Source organism: Carassius gibelio, chromosome B1, assembly GCF_023724105.1.
Source record: "Carassius gibelio isolate Cgi1373 ecotype wild population from Czech Republic chromosome B1, carGib1.2-hapl.c, whole genome shotgun sequence".
Lineage (NCBI taxonomy): Eukaryota > Metazoa > Chordata > Actinopteri > Cypriniformes > Cyprinidae > Carassius > Carassius gibelio.
The window spans coordinates 13739037-13763550 of NC_068396.1; the positions used below are offsets into that span (position 1 = coordinate 13739037).

At 37.2% G+C, this 24514-nt stretch overlaps 1 protein-coding gene across 2 annotated transcripts in view; it reads right to left on the bottom strand.

The window, feature by feature from the left end:
• Positions 1–24514, bottom strand: part of chrna8 (cholinergic receptor, nicotinic, alpha 8) — a 69612-nt gene that overhangs the window by 26452 nt on the left and 18646 nt on the right. For both annotated transcript variants that reach the window (XM_052545267.1, XM_052545266.1), the window contains exons 3-4: positions 16296–16340; positions 7573–7682 (exon numbers count right to left, since the gene is read on the bottom strand). In XM_052545267.1, coding sequence (XP_052401227.1) covers positions 7573–7682; positions 16296–16340 — 155 coding nt within the window. The remainder of the gene's footprint in view (positions 1–7572; positions 7683–16295; positions 16341–24514) is intronic.

Here is a 24514-nt window from a genome sequence, read left to right on the forward strand (position 1 = left end):
TTTCCATTCAACTTGTTAGTCCAGTTGGACCACACAATATGTTCATCAATTGTCTCAATGTTGTACCATCAGTGATTTGTGATAGGAAATCTGCAATATTCTAAATGGTTTGAACCCTTTCAAACACATCGCACATGCATATGTTGCAGTTTATTTTATTATTTTTCAAATCATCTTGCATATTCTTCCAGCCAGATTTGTTTATCCTTATCAGTTTTTTTAACACTTTTAAGGATGCATTGCAAACTAGTGAAATATTTTTAGTAACTTACCAAACGTTTTACTACAGTGTTTTTCAGGCCCAGTAATTTTTGTAACTAATAAAATCATTCAGCTGCAATCTGCTCTATAAACGAGTGTTGCACACCAAATCTGGCACACAATATGTTGCTGGTTGTAGTTCTGCTACAAAATGAAAAGCTCATTTTAATTACTGTACTGAATCCAGATAATGTAAACCTGGAGTAATACTCTTATTAAGACAACACCAAGATTACAGAATTCTGTGATGTGATAAAAACATCCTGATTTAAAGATCTGCTAATGAAATTACACATTGGCAATTGAAATGATGCTAGAGAAACATTAGGAGAGACTGAAGGGAAATACATCTGATCATTTTTATCACTGGAATTTGAGGCAAATATTTGTAATCATGCATTTCTGCAGAATGCACACAAAAGACTATGATGAAGAAAGAAATGGGGGGATGGAAGTCTTGTAATCAGTGCAGTCCATTATATAAAAAGAGGGTGGTGGTAAGGAAAGTGAATCTGACCCCTGAGCAGCTCTGTCTAAATAATACATAACACTACAGTACATCTATCCTCTCCCAGCATACACAAACATGGCAAACACACAGCATGTTTTATATTACAGATAAGTGTGATGTGAGAGAGTGTTTATGTTGGGATTTACACTGCAAGTACAGCACATACTGCTTTGCACAATACATTACAGGTTTTCTCAATTGCTTTGGCAATTTTTCTTAAACTTCTAAGGGAAACTGTTATAAGTTTACATGTAACATTTCTAGAGATAAAGGTATTGTACAAATTTTTTGTATTTGCATGTGCATCTCAATAAATTAGAATGTTGTGGATAAGTTCATTTATTTCAGTAATTCAACTCAAATTGTGAAACTCGTGTATTAAATCAATTCAATGCACACAGACTGAAGTAGTTTAAGGCTTTGGTTCTTTTACTTTAACTGTAAAGATTTTGGCTCACATTTAACAAAACCCCACCAATTCACAATCGCAAAAAATTAGAATACTTCATAAGACCAATAAAAATATTTTTAGTGAATTGTTGGCCTTCTGGAAAGTATGTTAATTTACTAAACATGTACTCAATACTTGGTAGGGGCTCCTTTTGCTTTAATTACTGCCTCAATTCAGTGTGGCATGGAGGTGATCAGTTTGTGGCACTGCTGAGGTGCCACAGGTTTCTTTGACAGTGGCCTTCAGCTCATGTGCATGGTTTGGTCTCTTGTTTCTTATTTTCCTCTTGACAATACCCCATAGATTCTCTTTGGGGTTCAGGTCTGGTGAGTTTGCTGGCCAGTCAAGCACACAAACAACATGGTCATCCAACCAACTTTTGGTGCTTTTGGCAATGTGGACAGGTGTCAAATCCTGCTGGAAAATGAAATCAGCATCTACAAAAAGCTGGTCATCAGAAGGAAATATGAAGTGCTCCAAAATTTCTTGGTAAACGGGTGCAGTGATTTTGGTCCGATAACATTGCACCCCAAATCATCACAGACTGTGGAAACGTAACTCAGGCAACGACTTCTCCACCCTTCCTCCAGACTCTAGGACCTTGGTTTCCGAATGAAATACAAAACTTGCTCTCATCTGAAAAGAGGACTTTAGACCACTGGGCAACAGTCCAGTTCTTCTTCTCCTGTGGTTCAGGAGTGGCTTAACAAGAGGAATATGACAACTGGATACAGTACTCTGTGAACAGCCAGCTTGGGAATTAATGTTTGTGGCTTACCCCTCCTGGTGAAGGGTGTTGACAATGATTTTGTTTTGGACAACTGTCAGACAATTTGAGTTGAATTACTGAAATAAATGAGCTTTTTCACTACATTCTAATGTATTGAGATGCACCTGCTGTAGCTGCTGCTATTTAGAGTTGTGACATGGCAGTGCTTGTGCTTGGCAAACTCTATATATATAGCCTTTGCTTCCAAATTTGTTAATTGATGTGATTCCTATTTCATTACAATGGCAAGTAGGGTTGCAAGGAGGCAGATCATGTCCAGCATAATGAGAACTTTGCAAAAGGTTTTGAAAATGTACAACATTTTTCTAAAATTTCCAAAAAATCCTGGAAAGTTTACAAAAATTCTATAAAACTTCCACCCATTTGCAACACTATAGCAAGCTAGTAGACATAACAACAATTCACAACCAGAAGTTGTGATGAGTTTGAGAATTTTCAGTGAAAATCAACTAATTTGAAACTAATTTGATAATTGAGTCAAAGTGATGGAGAAAAACTAATATAACTACTACAGTATGTAGTATATATATATATATCTGCACAATTTCATCGTCTGTTCTGTATGATACCTGACTACTATAACATGTATGTCAGAAAACTCTTGACCAGCTCTTGTAAATAATTCAAATTTCTTGGGAAAAATATGTTCTAAAAAATAAAAAAACAAGAAGCAAATATGACAACACCCTGATTTCCACAATACGTTATCACTGATTACAGCATGGATGTTTGCATCAGAACAGGAAAAGACACTTAAAATGGATTGCACCTACCCCTGATATTTCCCTGCATTTTTTGTATAGTCCTGTCTTGAAATGAATCTCTTAAAGAAACACAAACTTTCATCCAACCACTGACACTGTATACCATTTCTTTGAGACAGACATACAGAATGGAAGGGTTTGAAATTGTAGAGTTTTTCTGTATTATTTTACTCATGTTGTCTCTCTTGAACTCTTTCTTTTATTCTTTTCAGAACAGTGACATTGCCATCATCAGGAGTTTATCTATGGGTAAGCAGCTTAATGATGTGTGTAATTCTCTTCTCACCTCACTAACTTCTCTGTCTGTATTCCTCTCCTTTCTATTTTCTTTTTCTACTGGTATTCAACTTAAATAAATTTTGTTCTAATCACCTCTATAATATGATCTGGACATCTTCCGATCAAGTAGTAAAGGGTGTGGAACATATTAGAAAGAATCCAAATACACTGGATTAAAGATGGGATATGATAAAACTAAAAGCAATGCAGCTAAATGAAGAGAATCAGAATACATTACATTGTTAAAGTTGAAGACTCAGATTCAGATGTTTGTTTACACACAAGAGTTATTTATTGGTGACAGACAAATAAAATAAATGTGAGTAAAAATATATTATATATTATATAATATTAATATATTATATAAAAAACAAGAGGTAGGATATGTTAAATAAGTATAAATAGTGTATTGGATATTGCACATAATTAATGGGACAATGATAGGGCACAATGATGAAATGATATATCAACTCTTCTGGAGATTAAACCTGTTAATATACTAGACTAGACACTGACTATTCCTAAGAGGTTAAACACATTGAAAGTAGCACTAAAAGTAGCACTGATTCAGAATGGTCCTTGATACAAATGTTGACTATCATTTATTGTACGGTTTAAGATTTAAGGAGCACATACTTAGTCTCCTTCTGTCTGAGAAAAATAAAGATTGTATGCCTTATTTTATCTCTAAGTTATCTCTTCTTAAAACTTAGTATAACTCTCTGACTTTCTGTAATTAAATTCATAATTCAATGTTATGATCAAGTCTTTCTCAGTGTAAACGTTTTAATGGTTTAACTGTTGTTGGCAGGTGGATTTGTAGTAATTTGAAGGGGGAAAAAAGCTAATTAATGCTTTGTGATTTGTAAACAGATGTTTCACTGCTTGTCTTACTTGCCTGAGCTTTCAATTCTGTGGTAAGAGCAACTAGATTGAAGTAAGATATTATAAAACTGCATCACAAATCAGTTCAGACCTCCATTCGGATGGAACGGATGGTGACTCAAATCTACTGAGTATTGACTAAAGGCTTTGAAAGCCCATCCAAACTTCAACCTTTCTTAAAGACAGAATTCACCTAAAAATGAAATTTGTAATTTACTTACCTTCATTTCATAGCAAAAATAAAGGACTTTCTGACTTCAGTGGACCAAAAAAAAAAAAAAAATGCATTAAAGAATGTTCATGCTCTTTCTCGTATAACATTTAAGAGGATAGTTCACCCAAAAATGAAAATTCTGTCAGTAATTACTCACCCTCATGTCATTCTAAACCCATAAGTTGAATTTTCCTCCACGTCACCATCCACCACCATTAACAAGAGTACCACAGCTTTACATTGCTGTCTATAGAGGGTTAGAAAGCTCTCAGATTTCATCAAAGGTATCTTAATTTGTGTTCCAAAGATCATCAAAGGTCTTATGTGTTTGGAATGACGTAACCCTATGGGAGAGACTTCTGGTTTATTAGCCACTATAGGTAAATAACAAGGAGAATTACAATGCACTTTGCACTTCAAACCATTGTGTTCACAATTAAGATAATACATTAAAATAATATGATAAGACAAACCAACTTTCAATATCAAGCAGCAAAACGAACTGTTTTGTTCAGCTAAAAATAGCTGGTCGGAGTGGACACAGATGAGACCGGAAGCCAGACCCATAGAATTTACAATGCGAGCATTTAATAATCACAATGCTCCAGCTCTGCTCAGTATGCTTGAAATATCAAAAATAAAAAATAAAATAAATAAAATAACAGGAAAGTTTAAAAATGGCTTATTGGAACAATAGTGTGCAAACTTTTTTTCCTACAACATGACAAGCTGGTTGTAAGCATTATAATGTACACTCACTTAAAGGATTATTAGGAACACCTGTTCAATTTCTCATTAATGCAATTATCTAATCAACTAATCACATGACAGTTGCTTCAATGCATTAAGGGGTGTGGTCCTGGTCAAGACAATCTCCTGAACTCCAAACTGAATGTCAGAATGGGAAAGAAAGGTGATTTAAGCAATTTTGAGCATGGCATGATTGTTGGTGCCAGACGGGACGGTCTGAGTATTTCACAATCTGCTCAGTTACTGGGATTTTCACCCACAACCAATTCTAGGGTTTACAAAGAATGGTGTGAAAAGGTAAAAAACATCCATTATGTGGCAGTCCTGTGGGCGAAAATGTCTTGTTGATGCTAGAGGTCAGAGGAGAATGGGCCGACTGATTCAAGCTGATAGAAGAGCAACTTTTACTGGAATAACCATTCGTTACAACCGAGGTATGCAGCAAAGCATTTGTGAAGCCACAACACGCACAACCTTGAGGCAGATGGGCTACAACAGCAGAAGACCCCACCGGGTACCACTCATCTCCACTACAAACAGGAAAAAGAGGCTACAATTTGCACGAGATGAAGACTGGAAAAATGTTGCCTGGTCTGATGAGTCTCGATTTCTGTTGAGACGTTCAGATGGTAGAGTCAGAATTTGGCGTAAACAGAATGAGAACATGGATCCATCATGCCTTGTTACCACTGTGCAGGCTGGTGATGGTGGTTTAATGGTGTGGGGGATGGTTTTTTGGCACACTTTAGGCCCCTTAGTGCAAATTGAGCATCGTTGAAATGCCACGTCCTACCTGAGCATTGTTTCTGACCATGTCCATCTCTTTATGACCACCATGTACCCATCCTCTGATGGCTACTTCCAGCAAGATAATGCACCATGTCACAAATCTCGAATCATTTCAAATTGGTTTCTTGAACATGACAATGAGTTCACTGGACTAAAATGGCCCCCACAGTCACCAGATCTCAACCCAATAGAGCATCTTTGGGATGCGGTGGAACGGGAGCTTCGTGCCCTGGATGTGCATCCCACAAATCTCCATTAACTGCAAGATGCTATCCTATCAATATGGGCCAACATTTCTAAAGAATGCTTTCCGCACCTTGTTGAATCAATGCCACGTAGAATTAAGGCAGTTCTGAAGGCGAAAGGGGGTCAAACACAGTATCAGTATGGTGTTCCTAATAATCCTTTAGGTGAGTGTATAATTACTGGGTCTTGCAGTGCGAATTTTGTTTGTGATAAAAATAACAGTACGTTTTCATCAGTTATTTTACCTACGGATCGATGCATTTCTTACAGATTTCTGTTCATTAGAAATCAGATACAGAGGAAGTAGCACTGTAAGATTACATTTGTTGAATGCATTGTTGAGTGACCGATTCCTTGTTATAGTACTTATTTAAATCATGCTTTCAGCTGAAAATATTCAGTAGCCTATCTAGAAGGAACAAACAAATTCTCTGAGAACTTTAACTTCCCGCTCATGTCCATCGCCGTCCATAGCCTTCACATTCTTTCTCTATCTATCTAGCTAAATATGTTTAACGTAATTCTTGCTAAATAGGCATACTGTATGCAGTTATATGACGGGCCATTGGCATTAATTGTACAAGTGCTGGAGTGAGTGAAAACAACAATGCTCCACCTTTTAAAAAATCTGCACCTTGCTCCAGTCAAAATCACACCGCTCTCACTCCACTCATCTCACATACTCTGATTTTTGAGTAACTGTTGCTGTCATTAAAGATCTATTTCAGAACCAGCCGCTATCAAAATAATCTGGATGCGGGCGTGGGGCAGATATTATTGCTGGCAGGCCAGTTGTGTAGTAACTATGTATTAACTACTTAATACACCACCTGTTCTAATGTTTGTGTGTAATCTTATAAATATTCCTGATCCAAACCTTTGCGCCCAAATGCCAACTTCTGGTAACACCTTGTCTTACAGTGTCCTCATTACACGTTCGATGTACTTGCTATAGTAATAACAGTAAATTTAAATAATTACGAGCAACTTACCCTAAACCAAACTCTAATCCTGACCATACCCTTATAGTAGGTACACACTGTTAATATTACTAAGAACTTAATTGAATATTTACACTGTAACATGGACACTTTAAAATAAAGTGTAACCACACTTGTTTATACAAACCATGATCACATCAGTTTAATCCTATATTCATGTATCATTTTGCTTTGTTTCCTGACAACCGACAGATTATTTATCTTGCCCTAAAATTAATCTGTAAAACTGTATTCTACAGTGTCCTCATTTCACTTGTTACAGGTACTTGCTATATAAAATTATTTATAATCACAAGCAACTAACCCTAAAGCATTCTCTCACCCCAACCCTATAGTAAGCACACATTGTTAATTGATATTACTCCATACAAAAATCTAGAATTACACACCCTAAACTGAAATGTAGCCACTTTTTCTTATCACTGAAGATACCTTTTTGTATTGCTATTGCTGCTGTCTTAGAAAAGCAATAAGGCACTGGATTATGTTGTATGTGTTGTATTGTATGAACAGCATCCTGTGGCTTATTGCTTTATTGAAAAAAAAAAAAAAAAGTTTAATAGGCAGGAACATAGAAAGTAGTGGGCTCCAAGCAAACAAAATTATATTAATGTGACAATGTGTCCATTACCTGTTATACAGCAGAATATCTGGTGTCCAGATCTGATTGGATGGGAAACGCAGTGTCTGAACACCAGGATAGTTATCAGGGTTCCAGCTCAGATAGACATCCGTCCATCCCTGAATACACAAAACACACATCAGATTCAACACCATTAAAAGGCTTGACTGTTAAGACACAAACATATTGGACAAAAACACACAGCCAGAAAACACAATAATACAATCACACAGCTGTGGTCTGCCCAGGGTACACATGTGTACATTTAGCACTGGGAAATAAGAAGAGAACATAAATACACATAAAACACAGAGCAAAGGCATATGCATGTGCAATCACAATGTGCCGAAACAATCCCTAAAAATCGCATAAATGCCATTAATTAAAGTTAAAGTTAAAGTTGAAAGCTATTTAGTATGAGTAATGTGTGTTGACATCTCACTTCTTTGTGCATGAACTCCACCTGATCCCTTTTCAGAGGTGTAGACAGCCCGTGGCTATATTTTCTCTAGCCTAAAGTTGCCTCCCCCCTGTATTAAAGGGCAGGATAATATGCAGTGGCACAGTGGATTTAGCGTAATATATTCTTTTTAAAACCTTTTTAAAGCAGCACACAAGCAGTCTTTCTTATAAACAACAGAAAGCACACTAATACTCCATTAAATGAATTTAGAGATGCCGTCTGAGTCAAACAAGACATTGCATTCTGAAATCAGACATCAGATGCCATATTGATAATTAGAACAAATATTCCCATTTTTTGATACTCAGCATATTTATTCCAGTACAGTAGCATTGCAGTGCTGCAGTTTTATGTTGTCAAATGTGGATTGTTTGTTGATAGTTAATTTTTCATAGTTATTAGGGAAAATGTACAAATAGTTAATTCAGAGTTTAAGATTGGCCATGAAGCTTCCTCAAGCCCCATTCCCTATTCATTGAAATATTAACATTGTGTGCGGATACGTACTTAAAAAAAAATCACGTTTAAATATACTTTGACAAAAATACTGATTTACTAATGAAGGGTTCAACCAAAAAAAATGAAAATTCATAAAAATCTAGATTTTAATCTGAGCTTCTATTTATTCATATACAGTGGTGGCCAAAATTATTTGAACACTACAGTTTTCATTCAGATTTTAAAAAATGGTTTTAAATATGTTATTTCTATATTTGCAGTAGTGTCAGCAGGAAATATCAGTTTACATTTCCAAACATTCATTTTGTCATTAATTGTAATAATCCAGAGATTTTTGTTTGCACAAGGAGTCTGACAAGAGCCAGTGCTCCACACAAAGATCTGGGGCCTGTACAATGAAGCTGGATTAGCTGGCTAGCCAGGTAAGTTTCAGGTTAGTTTGCACCAATCCTGGGTTTTAGGTACCACATAAGTGGCTTGGCTTTTAGCAGCATTCATTGCCATGGTAATTTACACTCCACGGCTAACCTGCTCCGGCCGGGGCAGGCTATGTTCTGGGTTATGGATCTCAAACTGAAGTTGACCAATCAGATGTGAGAGAAGTGACACATGTCTGACACAAAGTCACTCCCCCAGTTTATCTTGCTCCAAATTAATGGTCACTAATGCAAAAAAAAAAAAACAAAAAAAAACAAACAAACAAAATGGAAGTCTGGCTTTAATGATAATTACTGAGTCATTTTATGATTTATATAATTATAGTGATTCATATTATCATTATTATTAATTATCTTTTACACACAAGCAATTTTAGTTCAACAGTTATTTTAAATAATTTATTTGAAATAAATATTAATGTATACAGATCATGTAATATAAATAAGCTGTAGTATCAAAAGATTGCACTATTTAAAAAATAAAAAATCTGACCTTACATGTTCGAGTCTCTATATATTTTTAAATGTATAAACTAACTTAACAAGTTTCACTTGTCACTGCACTGAAAGAGCAAGATTATTTATTTTATTTGTCCTCCCCATGTCCACCCACCTATTTTTTACATGACTTTTAAATTTGTCATATTCTTTCATCTCTTAACCCTAGGCAAAACATTACAGGCCCCTGATCTCACCATCACCCAGTCTGTCAGGAATAACATGAAGAAACAGAACAAAGAGAGATGGACTAAATCCAGAAGAACTGTGGCAATTTCTCCAAGATGCTTCAAGAGACCTACCTGCAAAACTACTTGAAAAATTCCATGAGGGCAAAAGCTGTTTTAAATGTAAAGCATGGTCACACCAAATATTGATTTCATTTAGTTAATAGAAGTTTACTGATAAAATATATATATTTATAACATTATTATTGACAGCATCCTCATTTTACAGCATTTTTACACAAGTGCCTAAAACTTTTAACAGTAATGTATCTTTGTAGGTAGGTCTCTTGAATCATCTTTGCCATTGCCACAGTTCTGATGATTTGGATGAATTATCCCAGTAACGCTTGGAAATTGTGGTAGAAGTTCTCGAGAATGTAAAAAAAAAACTGGCATGAATTTGATGATGTTGGTTTAAGCACATATATTCTTTATTACATTTGTCCCTGTTTATCTCATATATTACAGATTGCTGTCATTATAATTCAACCTTTCAGCTATTTCTGATTACTTGTGTGTGTGTGTTCAATGATGCACAGTTAATTGAGTTAAAACAACAGGAGGAAAATCATGTTTGTTTCATCCTCACAGATCACATCAGATCATTCAGGAGGAAAGAGGATTTTTTGTTCCACACATCTCTCTCTCTGTGTGTGTCTCTGTGGCTCAGATGTCCCAGTGTGCTTTAGTGATCGTATTCCCTGAGGCGATGTCTCTCTCTCCGGACACACTAGAAAGGATCAGGGAATGTGTGCTGCACATATTTCATATATGTACTGCAACACGTACTTACAGTAGAACATACTGTTTCTACTCCGTGTCTAATAAAAGCATAGGAAGAAAACAAAAAATCCACTTAGTCACATGCAGTTTCATGTTTTCTAAGCAACAGATTTTAGAACAAATAAAAGATAAGTTGAGAACATAATTGTTGGTCCAAATTCGTATTAGTATATTTGAATGATCTGTGTTGATATTTTCATTTTATACTTTAAAATAATTTGTTTATATTAAATAAAAAATAAAAAATCCAATTTATTTTTTTAATAATAAATGCATTACTTAATAAAATAAGTATAATACATTTGTGCTATTTATTTCTATAAGTGAATTCATGGAAAAGCCTTTCAAGAACAATTTGATGAACTTTATTTAAGATCATGCCATCATTCTACACTTCATCTTCCCCATGCTACCAACAACAACAAAAATTGTATAAGTTTAATCGTTTAGAGATAACTTGTTGTGGTAATAATAGCAGGTGCAACTTACAGATGCATCTCAATAAATTTGAATGTTGTGGAAAAGTTCATTTATTTAAGTAATTCAGCTCAAATTGTGAAACTTGTATATTAAATAAATTCAAAGCACAAAAGTCCAAAGTCTAAGGAGAAGAAGAACTGGACTGTTGCCCAGTGGTCCAAAGTCCTCTTTTCAGAAAAGAGCAAGTTTTGTATTTCATTTGGAAACCAAGGTCGTATAGTCTGGAGGAAGAGTGGAGAAGCTCACAGCTTTTTGAAGATACTGATTTCATTTTTCAACAGGACTTGGCACCTGTCCACACTGCCAAAAGCACCAAAAGTTGGTTAAATGACCATGTTGTTTGTGTGCTTGACTGACCAGCAAATTCACCACACCTGAACCCCACAGAGAATCTATGGGGTATTGTCAAGAGGAGATGAGATGAGAAATGAGAAACAAGAGACCAATGCAGATGAGCTGAAGGCCATTGTCAAAGAAACATGGGCTTCCATACCACCTCAGCAGTTCCACAAACTGAGACATTTTTTAGACATTAGGAATGACAGACAGAAAGGGTAAAAAGCTGCAGTTAAGTCAGTCAGGCCTGTTTGAGGAGACAATGGAACTCCTATTCAAAATCAGTAGCAAAGCAACTGAGCTTTGTAGAAGACAGATGTAGCTACTTTTAGCTGACATTCGGAAAATACAGGACCAAACCACACGACAACCGCTACAACCTTCACTATTACCGCTCATCTTTCTCTCAGCCTTTATCTCAATCATAAACCTGTGTGTCTAATGCTACATTTAACATGTGACGTTCATCTGTGGGCCATACTTTGCAATGTCAACAAACCAAAAGTCAGTTTGTTGGTGATTATCTGTGCAAGGTCTGTCTCTATGCCTGCTTGGCACTTTGGAAAGCAACTGGTCTGAATGTTGGGTTCAAAATCAGGGTGGCCCCTTTGTAGAAAATTTCTTATCCAATATTAATTTCATGGTTAAGTTAACTCATGCATTATGGCTGATGAGGTCAAAAAAAGGTGAATTAGAGCTGAGCAATGTTTCAGACAGATAGAAACACCTTCTAACAACTAAAACCCATAGTTTGTGCAAGCCGTGTCTTTCATGAAATTTCACACTTGCCTGCTTTCAGGCTGATTATGTTTACCAAATATATTTAATGTGCCTATGTTTTGCACCTTTAGTGGTCTTAGGTATTTTAGCAATTACCTTGGTTTGTAATGTTTCTCAGCCTGGAAGCTTTTACTCAAGTGAGTCACAAAATTAGTCAAAATGAGCAAATAAATAAATAAATATAGGAGTATTTTTTCTTTTCTCCATTATAAGACCTTCAAAATGATATATGGTTTGTTGGAATTGGACAAAAAATAACTGAGCTTCACCCATTTGAAGTCAACACGCTTCAAACACACGCTGGTGGAAGTGTCTTTATATGAGGATTCATGTCAGTCAGTGGTGAGAAGAGATTGCAGAAAAGGTACACCTCTCAGAAAACGTATAAAGATAATTTTAAATGTTAAACTACTATTTGGATTATTGGGATTGCTAGATGAGGGCTTGACAAACAAATTTTTGTGAAAAATATTTTTTTTTTTTTTTGCCTGTAGCTCGAAATTAGCCAGTGTGCGTTCTGATTTCTTTTGTCAGTATGGGTCACATATGCTGCACAAAAAAATGCAGTCCAAAGGGGGGTGCACCTGACAATGGCAGCCTTGTACACACCATTCCATAAGTTAAGTCAGAATGCCCATAATAAGTCAAGCTCCCAGACACAGACTTGGTCCTGCTCCACTTCAAGCAGTTATTTTAGTAGTAAATCTACCTTATGTGACCAAGGGGTGTGACATTAAACCTAGAAGCCATTGAAATGTTGTTATCTTGTCGCTCTGAGGACTGAAACCTTTGTTCTCATCACCTGCAAGCCATGTGACTGGAACAACCTATTCAAATTTCAAATAATTCTGTTGTTGTTTTTGGCTTTTCATGGTGATGTCTGAACAATGAGCATTTGAGGAAGACATGCCACCAAGTGGCATAAATGAGCAGGACAGGAACACGGGGACTGTCATGTTTAAAACAAGCAAAATTGCTAATAGACTTTTAAAAAATGATGCTGTAAAAGTATAAGTGGAGGACACGGACCACTTTGTATTAAATGACGAAGAGAAATCATAATGTTCAGTATGACAGCTGTAGGAATGGAAGTTCCACCTTTCAGTTAAAAAGCCAATCATCTTTTTCATTGACTTAATTTACCCTAGAATTTACTCTGTGATTTCTCCATAAAAAATATAGTTAATTACAGTTTTTAGCATGTTTTGAGCCAGAGAAGCAACATTTATGTGTCACCGATATGGTTAATGAAATGCACGAAGAAGACTGAGCAATTCACATAATCTTTAATAATACACAAAAGGGTAAACACAGGTCAGACAGGCAGGATGGACACATAGAGATGCAGTGGATCAGATGAGGGAACACAGGACTGATCACAACTATATATACACTGAAGAAAATGGAGATAATGACACACACTTGAACTAAATGACAGAGTCAAACATGAGGGAAAACTGGGTCACACAGAGCACATGAAGGATGAAACATAACAAAACAGGTCCTTAGGTCTGACAGTTCACCCTCCTCTGGAAGGCGCGACCTCACGGTGCAGAGAACAACAAAAGGAGAGATGGAGGAGGCTTAGGAGGAGGACACAAGGAGTGGTGAAGGGATGGTGACAGGGGATGGCAAAGGGCTGGCAGGAAGACAAGACAGGTGGAGGCTCCAGTGGAGGACGGACACTCATAAGGAGGATGACAAACATTCAGGGTTGAGATAATGCATGGAGGAGACAAGAGGAGCCATGGCTGATCAGATGGAGGGAGGAGCCAGGAAGAGGACAGGAGGGACTTGGAGCTGGAGGAGCCAGGTGCGACCCAGGCCGCAGCTATAATGGCTGACGGAGGGAGGAGCCATGGTGGAGGAAGGGCTGCCGACAGAGAGCTTAAAAGCCATGGTGACATGGAGGATTCAGAGGGCCAAGGCAGAGCAGATGGCTCCGGCCACTGAGGCAGAGGCGGGGATCCAGAAGGCCGCGGTGGAGCCGGAGGGAAGGAGGGGCCTAACCGAGCCGGAAGGATGAAGTGTAGCAGGAGGATTGAAGTCCCAAGGTGGTGGATGGTCGATAACAGACCAAGGCAAAGCCCAAGGGACAATGGACGAGAGAGCGCAGCAGAGCTCGTGGACTGATGGGCCACGGTGGACAGGCAGGGCAGACAGATAGTTCAGGGCAGGCAGAGAGTTCAGACGGGGTGGGAGAAGAGGGGGCAAGTATGCATATATATCCAAATAACAGTCCACTGAGCTCAGCTAACCCTCAGCCATGATGCAGTGGGCGGAGCTGTCACTGTCCTTAACACTCTCTCCTGTGGCAACTCTGTTGCCCGCTGTCGCACCTGGTCTGTTGGGCTCTAGAACTGGGGCGATCCTCGGCATTGTCGCTCCACTTTGAGATGGTTTGTCAGTCCCGGCGGACTCTGGTTCTCCATCAGCAGTAAGCTCATACTTTTTCTGCTTGCAGCAGGGTGATGGTGGGCTGAGCTCTGGGTCGAGTCGCGTTCCGGTATGAGGTCGATGGGTAGGAAACAGTTAGCCCCGGTCTTGAACAGGGACTTAGTGAGGGCGGTAGTGATGGTGAGACAGCTGAAGTCCCTCATAAAATCCTCAATATCTTGGCTCCTCCGAGCCAAGGCGGTGAATCTTGCGGCATACTCCATAACAAAAAAACTAAAATTTCACAAAAACAAAACCAAAAAACGCAAGAAATAACACCGCCTACTCTATTCTAAGTCCGTTCTTCTGTCACTGCTATGGTGAATTAACCGTACTAACAAGACATTGAACAATGCAAATAGTCTTTAATAATACACAAAAGGGCGGACAGGCAGGATGCACATGTAGTAGACAGGACGAGGTAACACAGGACTAAACATAACTATATATACTCTAAAGAAAATGAAAATAATTAATGACACACCTGAACAAATGACACAAACAAACATGAGGGAAAACTGAGTTACACAGAGCACATGAGGGATAAAACACAACTAAACAGGTCCATATGTCTGACATTATGACACCACTGTGATCAGATTTGAGTCCAAGCTGGAAAAACATGCCTATGGCGACATTTCTGCAAAATATTGAGATAAATTTCTGCAAAGTCTCTGCAAAAATACAAATAAACGTGACTCTGGCAACTTGGTTTTTGTTTGTATTTTGGTAGTCCTCTGATGAAATGTAGAGTGTGTTTCTAAAAGGTTTACTTTGAAATTAATGTACCACCTTCAATAAACCCTACCCAAAACCTAATCGATAGTGTTAACAAAACCAAACGTGAGATAAAAGCACATTTAAGCACATAAAATAATTTTAGCTGGCTTCTACAAGTCTTTTAGCTCTTTAATTTGGACTTTTACCCAAACGCTCCACATTGCAAGTGAATGTTGTACCAGGTGAGCTATACTGAGAAAGTTTGCTACAGTACATCAGAAAAGTCATTCATATGGTACACATGATGTATAAATGTCAAAATTTATTAGTTTATAAGTCATACAATATAGAATGCATAGTTTTGAAGACTTAAGGTGGGCGCATACTGTACGATTTGTAATAGTCCTTTGCTATTGTTGCTTGTCAGACTGTAAGAACATGACGATCATGTCACACTGTGAGATCTCAGATGCCATTAATGTCAGACTGTATGACAGTCAAGACACAATAAAAATGGGTACGCACAAGAAATCTTTTCTGGAGTTTTTCATTATCAACCCATACAAGCTCAGTGAGCTTCATTACAAGTGGAGCTGAAATGTTGGCTATCATGAAAAGTATATGAATGACGGCAATACCAGCATATTTAGGAAGAATAATGTAATCAACACCCACCCACCCACATAAAAGCAGCAGCACAACTGGTGTTTATCATAGCAAAAGCAACATGTCATGTTAATTCTGTGAGTGGAGGACGGGAGCGCCGGAGTTTATGGCAGTTACAAGAAATCTCTAGCATTAATTCTGAGCATGGCTTGTCTTGAAAAACGAAAGACAGTTTTGACGTTCGTCGTAGCAGACATCACACTGCAAGACTATGCGACAAACCTTTTTAAACTGCCAGAATTTCATCAAATTTGTCAAATTTGATCACAACAGCCATTAATCAACTGTTGGTGAACATGTCAAAACAGTGATTAAAGACTACAGATTTTAGCCTAGGATTATTGGAATTTTTTGCCTAGAAATTTGACCAAAATGACTGTCAAGTGAACTTGGTTGCCTTAAAGCACATGTACAAAGAGTACAGAAGGAAACGAAGTAAAAACTCACCAGCTGTAGCCAGGCGTTGGTTATTAATACCTGATTTTTTTCATCCTGGGGCAGAGAAAGGAAAGAAAAAAAGAGATTCAGTATCAAATGAGGACATAAATGAAGGATTTCTTCAAATTGAACAAATCTCCTTTCTGTCTCTATAATCCTAACCCTTTCTATGAACAAAGTCTTTTATTCTTTTTTGGCCGTCTGTGTACCATTTGCTCTCTATCTCTATCTTCTCACACACACATCCACAGACTTTGCCTTTTGGAGTATTTGAGATAAAGCCATCAGAGACCAGCTATGACATCAAATGAATAGGAGCAATCTAACCTTAAAGCAGTTTCACAAAGTGACAATCACCATTTCAATACAGATCTCATAGTAAACCTCTTGGGCTTTAAAGCTTGACTTCAACATGCATCGATCTGTGTCAGATTCTGTGTGTGTTTATGTGAGTTCTAGAACATTGAGCTTTGAATGATCAAAGATGTTAGTTTCATTCAGAGTGTTGGCTCTCATTTCCTCACATTTCATTCAGTTTGGACCAGGGATGATCCACAGTGCCATCCATTTACCATTAAATGTTCTTGGTTCAGCTATATTTCAATAAGTAACTGACAGATAAGAACAAAGCATCAGTTTCAGAGAGGTCCAAATAAAGTGTAAACACTTTTTATACACAACATAGCACTATACATACAAGATACTATTATAGAATAAATAAGATTAAAAAAAAAAGATAACTGTTTTTAAATTTAGGAAGTATTTAACTCAACAACAAAAAAAAACTGCACAAAATTGTTTACTGTGCAAAAGAAACTCTGCATATTAGAAAGATTTATGAATGATCATGTGACAAAGACTGGAGTAATGGCTGCTGAAAATTCATATTTGCCATAACAGGAGTAAATTAAATTTAAAATATATTTGAAAAGAAAACAATTAGGTAAACATTGAAAAGAATAAAGCCAATATTCAACTCTGCTTTCTGAAGTAAATTACTGTTGAAAAGGAGCTTATAGAGGTCAGTTTAGAGTTGACAAAAACAGTTTTCATTGTTGCTGATCTTAAATCGCAGTTTAAATCTTTCCTTAAGGCACCAATGATTACTCATGCTTAGGAGAAACCCGTCCTTGTTTCCTCTCTCCAGCTCCTCTGTCACTGAGCAATGAAGTCACTTTTGGCAAATGCAGAATGGGGTGCATTTACTCTTTGTTCCCTCAGTTCAAATCTATTTGGCACAGACAGCATTACTTCAGTGCCGTAAGAGTGTGCTGATCTGCTTTATATTTATATATACATTTATTTTAAATAATTTAAATACTATTTGGAACAAAATAATAAACGCAACACTTTTGTTTTTGCCCTCATTTTTCATGAGCTGAAATCAAAGCTTTAAGACTTTTTCTATGTACACAAAAGGCCTATTTCTCTCAAATATTGTTCACAAATCGGTCTTAATGTATTCAGGGGTCCGAAAACCAGTCAGTATCTGGTGTGACCACCTTTTGCCTCATGCAGTGCAACATATCTCCTTCCCATAGGGTTGATCAGGTTGTGGATTGTGGCCTGAATGTTGGTCCACTCTTCTTCTATGTCTGTGTGAAGTTGCTGGATATTGGCAGGAACTGGAACACGCTGTCGTATACGCCGATCCAGAGCATCCCAAACATGCTCAATAGGTGACATGTCCGGTGAGTATGCTGGCCATGCAAGAACTGGGATGTTTTCAGCTTCCAGGAATTGTGTTCCTTGGGGCCATGCATTATCATGCTGCAACAAGAGGTGATGGTCGTGGATGAATGGCACATCAATGAGCCTCATGATCTCGGTATCGGTATCTCTGTGCATTCAGAATACCATCAATAAAATGCACCTGTGTTCATTGTCCATAACATACACATGCCCATACCATAACCCTAACGCCACCATGGGCCACTTGATCCACAACGTTGACATCAACAAACCGTTCACCCAGACGCCATACGCAGCATCTGCCATCTGCCCTGTGGAGTGAAAACTGGGATTCATCCATGAAGAGAACACCTCTCTAAAGTGCCAGATGCCATCTATAATGTGAGCATTTGCCCACTCAAGTCAGTTACGACGCTGAACTGCAGTCAGGTCGAGACCCCGATGAGGACGACAAACTGCAGATGAGCTTCCTTGAGACGGTTTCTGACAGTTTGTGCAGAAATTCTTTGGTTATGCAAACCGATTGTTGCAGCAGCTGTCCGGGTGGCTGGTCTCTTGGAGGTGAAGAAGCTGGATGTGAAGGTCCAGGGCTGGTGAGGTTACAAGTGATCTGCGGTTGTGAGGCTGGTTGGATGCACTGCCAAATTCTCTGAAACGCCTTTGGGGGCGACTTACAGTATGGTAGAGAAATGAACATTAAATTCACTGGCAACAGCTTTGCTGGACATTCCTGCAGTCAGCATGCCAACTGCATGCTCCCTCAAAACGTGCGACATACGTGGCATTGTGTTGTATGATAAAACTGCACAGTTTAGAGTGGCCTTTTATTGTGGCCTGCCTAAGGTACACCTGTGCAATAATCATGTTGTCTAATCAGCATCTTGATATGCCACACCTGTGAGGTGGATGGATTATCTCAGCAAAGGAGAACTACTCCCTAACACAGATTTAGACAGATTTGTGAACAAAATTTGATAGAAATCGGCCTTTTGTGTACATAGAGAAAGTCTTGAAAGTCATGAAAAATGGAGGCAAAAATAAAAGTGTTGAGTTTATAATTTTGAGTTTATATCATTATGTCATTTTAAATATATAAAAAAATATTTTATATGTTTTATCTTATAATAATCATGATATATTTTGTGCTTTGTTTTATATGCTTGTTTTTTGTTTCTGATTTATAAGCATGTCTTATGTGTCCAAATAATTTTTTAGGGCTAAAAATATTACTATAAAATATTATTTTTGTTCAGGATGTTAATGAGTAAGTCATATTCTCACTTTTCGCTCTGTTGTTTTTGCTCTTCCTTTATTAAATTACTATTCTAGGCCTGTCTGCAGAAATATTGTGACTTTGATGAATGAAATAATGCCTAAGCCATCTTGATTTAAGGTCCTCAAACAAGGTTAGTAGGATAATTTCTCTATATATCCTCTTTGTGTCAAAACCTGATAGAGAGAGAGGGGTGCATCCCGAAATGTGCACCCGTTAACATGACACATCAGTTGCCCGTTTGACCTTTTTTTATTCTCTGCTGAGTATCTATCATTTACTTTTTTGCTCTCACTCTCTGTCTCTTCTTATTTTCCTTCTTTGTCTCTTCCTTTGTCACATTAAAGTCTCTGTTGTTTTCTGCTCCTGTAGAAGAAAGTGGAGGCAACGAGTTATCTGTAAAGGGTGAACTAAGGGCTTGTGACATGCAGTCAACATCAACGGATGAAGTTAAGAATGCTATAACATTGCCAACACAAACCTGAACAAAATGTCATCTGTACGGCTCCAGTCTTGCTGACAAAGACTTTTAACTGGTGACACACTATAAATCATAGGTTTTATTTTTGTTACCATTGGTCATAAAGTTTAGAGTATTAACTGCTGATATAATTGAAAGAGTACAAAATAGAAGTTGAGAAAAAAAAACACTAAAGTCCTTGTTCTTGAATAATTAAAAAATGCATGCTTAATCAAAACATTTGAACTAATATAATGAGAAATAAAATATTTTTTTGACATTACTCTTGACATTAAAATGTAAAGATTTGATTCTTATTGTATTGTTGTAGTTTGTGTTTTGTGTGAAGACACAGTTATGGATCATTATGAGAGTCCCTATGGTGAACTGTTAAATTAAAGTTATTTCTCTTTATAAATGTACAAAAAAAAATCTGTTTTATGTGCTACACTATTACAATAGTGTGGGAAAGAATATGGCCTTGGAAATGTGTGTAGACTTCGATTATATTTACTGTCCAACCAAATGTAATGAACTTACTAAACCCTTATTATTTTTTTAAAGAATTGATTCTATCCACCTCTTAAACCTTTGAATCCATTGATTAGTGTATTTGAAGAAAGTTGTAGCCGCCAAGTAAATTGTAAACATGAGTATTCTGCTTGATTTCAGTGGAAGCACATGGGAAAGTATAAAGTTTATTACTGCATTTAAAAATTAGACCTTCATGGCTAAGCTTTTGCAAACACCTTTTCCTGCATATATATATATGGCAGTATTCATAAATCACAGTTCCACTGCAACGTCTAACTGAAACCCACTGAAACATGAACACAGCCTCAGGCAGCTTCAAATAATTATACTCCTGTAAAACAGAGCAATAAAATGCTGTCCAAAACAAAAATCTATGCAGTGAATGTAAATCTGAACTGGAGAGTTAATGACAGCTGATGCAGATTTAAGTGATAAAGACACATTTCATTGACTTACATTTCACTCCAATTTAAACAGAAACCACTTTAACTCATTTTTATAAAGAGTGCTTAAAATTAATTTATTAAAATACAATTTAGATTGACACTTGTATGTTAAATAATTAAATATATGAATAATTATGTAATGATTTACAATTTATTATATTTAAAATATATTAAATGTAATACTGAACAACATAGTGGGTTAAAATTATGATCCAGCAGCATCTATCAAGCTGTTATGTTCTGTTTACAATTACTAAAATACTGTTTATGTAGCTCCAGATTGTGGGGTAATAGTGTATTTGAAGACATTACTGCAGTAATTAGTGTTCCATTTGACTGGGAATTTAGACCTTATTTACATTTGATGAATTTTCTCCCAGCCCATTAAGCTACAGACTAATTAGTTGCACTGTATTACATGAATACAATATGCAGTTATTCATAGTCAAATCATTACTTGTGCGCAATTTTGTATTTTACAGTTCGTGGGAAATGTTATTAAAATATGAATAATTAATAAAATGTATAATAAATAATTAGGGGATGAGCTATTTGTCTCAGGGCTTGTTATCACCAGTGAACATTTGGTTGAGTTATAAACCAGGCATGCACAAATAACACTCAGCATACATACAAACTCGCAAAAAAAAAACAAAAAAAAAAAACCTGCAAAGTAAACAAAGAAAAAATAACCACATAATTTATTAATTCCACACTGAATGCTGGAAACCCTCTGTAAGTGCCAGCATAACACTTTTACAGTTAATCTGCCAGTTCACAATCCTTGTCATTCTATCACATCACAGTCTGTTTACAATATACTGTAAATTGTTTGCATTTCTTTCATTCATTGTCTCTATCTTCAAAAAGCCAACATACTTTAGATGAGTTCATAAGCTGCTTATTAAGAGTTGATTTTGTAAATAGATGTGGAATAAACAAGAGTTGCATCTGCTTCTGTACAGTGGGACTGTCCAACACAAATTCGTGACTGAACAGTTCTACAGTACTTGAAATTAAATGAGACACATGAAAACCTGCCTTCAGTAATGAACAGGGCTGACTGTTGTGATCGGATTGAGATAAGCGGGCGAGTGAGCGTTTTCGCTCTGTGAACCGATAAATTGAATCTTTCATATGGAAAAGCTGTGAAATGAACACGCATTGCAGATGACAGAAGATTATCCACATAAGTACGGGGGCTCTTTAAATGGAGAATATAATAATAAGTGTCACTTGATTTGATAAAAAGAGGATGTGAACAATGGAGCGGAACTGTGGAGAATCGGAGCTACTATTCTAGGCCTTATCTCTCTACACCCTCCATCTCTCTCTCTCTCTCACTTTCTCTCTCTCTCTTTCCCACTCTCTATGCAGAGTATGTGAGCAAAGCGTGCATGATTTTTGCCCAGAGCGAGGAGAATTTTAGACGTTTTTTGAGTGTGCTCACTGGTTCCAGGATTGTACCCATCATGGCCTTAACATGTTAGCAGTCCATAATACAGTTAGAAGTCAGCAAGAATATTCCATGTGTTAAGCACAATGTTAATGTCAGAGGTGCCAGTGGGCTGTTCAAATTGTGTGCTGCAGATTGTGTGGGTTCCTATTCAAATTATTACATTTGCCTCACATTTGCCTGCAAAAATGTGTCAAACAAAGGTAAAATATCTGTGAAATATTATTGTCAAAATATTCAGTGTTTTGTAAAATGCTGGATAAATGCATTGGGTGAACAAAAGTTTTGTGGAGATTTATTGAGAAATTTAATGGGATGAGTTGAGGAAAACATAAATGTTCTTTAATATTTGGAATAAAATCCAAAGATGGGTAATAATGCATCTTCTTTTCAGATGTGTAGTCCAAAAAGCAAACAATCAAACTTTGTTTCAGTTTTGATATACAGGTGAAGAGGTATAAGTGTAAATTTGTGATAAACAAGAGATTAAACTTGACTTGAAACCATGTGAGATCAGGATTTGGGAGGTTGTGGGGAGGTTGTATGAAGGTTGAATTTGCCGTATATTGCTACATTGGTTGTAGGGCTCATTAGCAGTTTAATATTTATGACAGTATTTCCACGCAGTGGGAATTTGGTTTGTTGTGTGAGGAACAAACTGACAATAAAGTCTATTATTTAGTGTTGTTTGTTAATCTGTCCTTACGTGTGTGTGTGTGTGTGTGTGTGTGTGTGAAAGTGTGAAAGAGATAAAGAGAGACAGAGAAAATGCATGCAAATGCTGACCAAAATAATGAAAAAATAAATGTTTCACTTCAGTTTTTTTTTTTTTTTTTTGAAGTAACCCTGTTTAAAAATAAACCCATTTCTGATCTCAATCTAGTCTCAGAGTTGACCCTCTCCTGGTCCCAGTCTTGACTTTGACTCGACCCTCTTTTGGTCTTAGTCTCAACACAAATGTGGTGATCTCAGCTACAACACTTGTACTATATATGATTGGTCTTTCCTTGAAAAAGAGAGATGAAAGAAAGTGAGAGAGTGGTGCTGGCTGTCTTGTGGTTTGGGGATGGCAGGCAGTGAGTGAGACAGGACTGTAGAGTATGGACAGAAGGACAGAAGGATGGAGGTTAAAGAGGGGTTACTGGTTCTCTGGGCAGACGGTGAGTGTGAGATTCCTGCCCGGACATGAACTTTCCCTCACATACTGCGGTTTGCATTCCCAGAATTCACTTTTCGTCTGCTGAACAATTATGAGGACATGTAAACACATTACAAAGGTTCACATGTAATACATGGTGTTTGACCTACAGAAGACTTGGTTTACAGGAATCTACCAAGTTAAGCATTATTATAAAAAACAACTGTCTTGTTTCCTATTTCTGGTGCATGTATAATGATTAAGTGTTGAAACAATGCCATTAAATGTTTATTAGCTGACCCCCTGACCCCATACCTTGTTTGTGTCTTATCATTAACACAATTTTTCCCAGTCAAAATCTTTTTCTATGGTCAACAAAACAACCTAAAATCTGTTGTTGGCTCCAGTAGCCACAAAGCTGGAAGAATGGCAGGGTCCACCCTGCCTAGATTTGAACCTTCCTTCCTAGATCATTAACAATTAAGCTTCAATTCCCTCATCAACCAACGTTAATTCCAAACTTCTGTATTGTCCCCAAAAACTGCAAGCCATTAAGCCACTTCTGATACAGGAAAGTTTCCTTCCACATAAACTCAATTCTATGTTGTAATGTAATGGACACACTGCATTACAAATCAAACAGAGGCCTTTTCAATGCCAAGTATTTTTCAGTTTTTGTTTGTCACAGTCCACCTATCCTCACACTCATATCCCTCCCAGCACTGCGGTGATGTAGAATGGTGTGGCAGCTGCCACCCCAGCCCCCCCTCAGCTGATTGTGAACAACTCATGCGTTCACAGTTTCACAGCATCCCAGTCATAGCCTATGGGCCTCTCGCCATCTGGGGCCGCGCAAGAACCATGCCACGGCAGCCATGATTTAACACAGGATAAACAGATATTTCATAATTCACATGGTGCAATGGGTAAATGGAGATAGATTTCAGAAGGGTGACGGGGCCTTTGGGACAGCAGAAATGGGACAGTCAGGCATGCATACTTTTATTTTCTTTCAATTTCATTTTTTTTGTATTGTTTGCATAAAGCAAGTGGGTAAAATCTGTAAAATAGTGTTTGACTTGTTCTATACAATATCTAGGTTCAGAGTAATCACACACTTTGTCCTTTAAATCTGACAAATGCTCCGCAATGCGCATATACATTTAATGGTCATCAGCCATTTCACAGGACGATCTGTCATGCAAACACATTGCACTCATGATGTACCG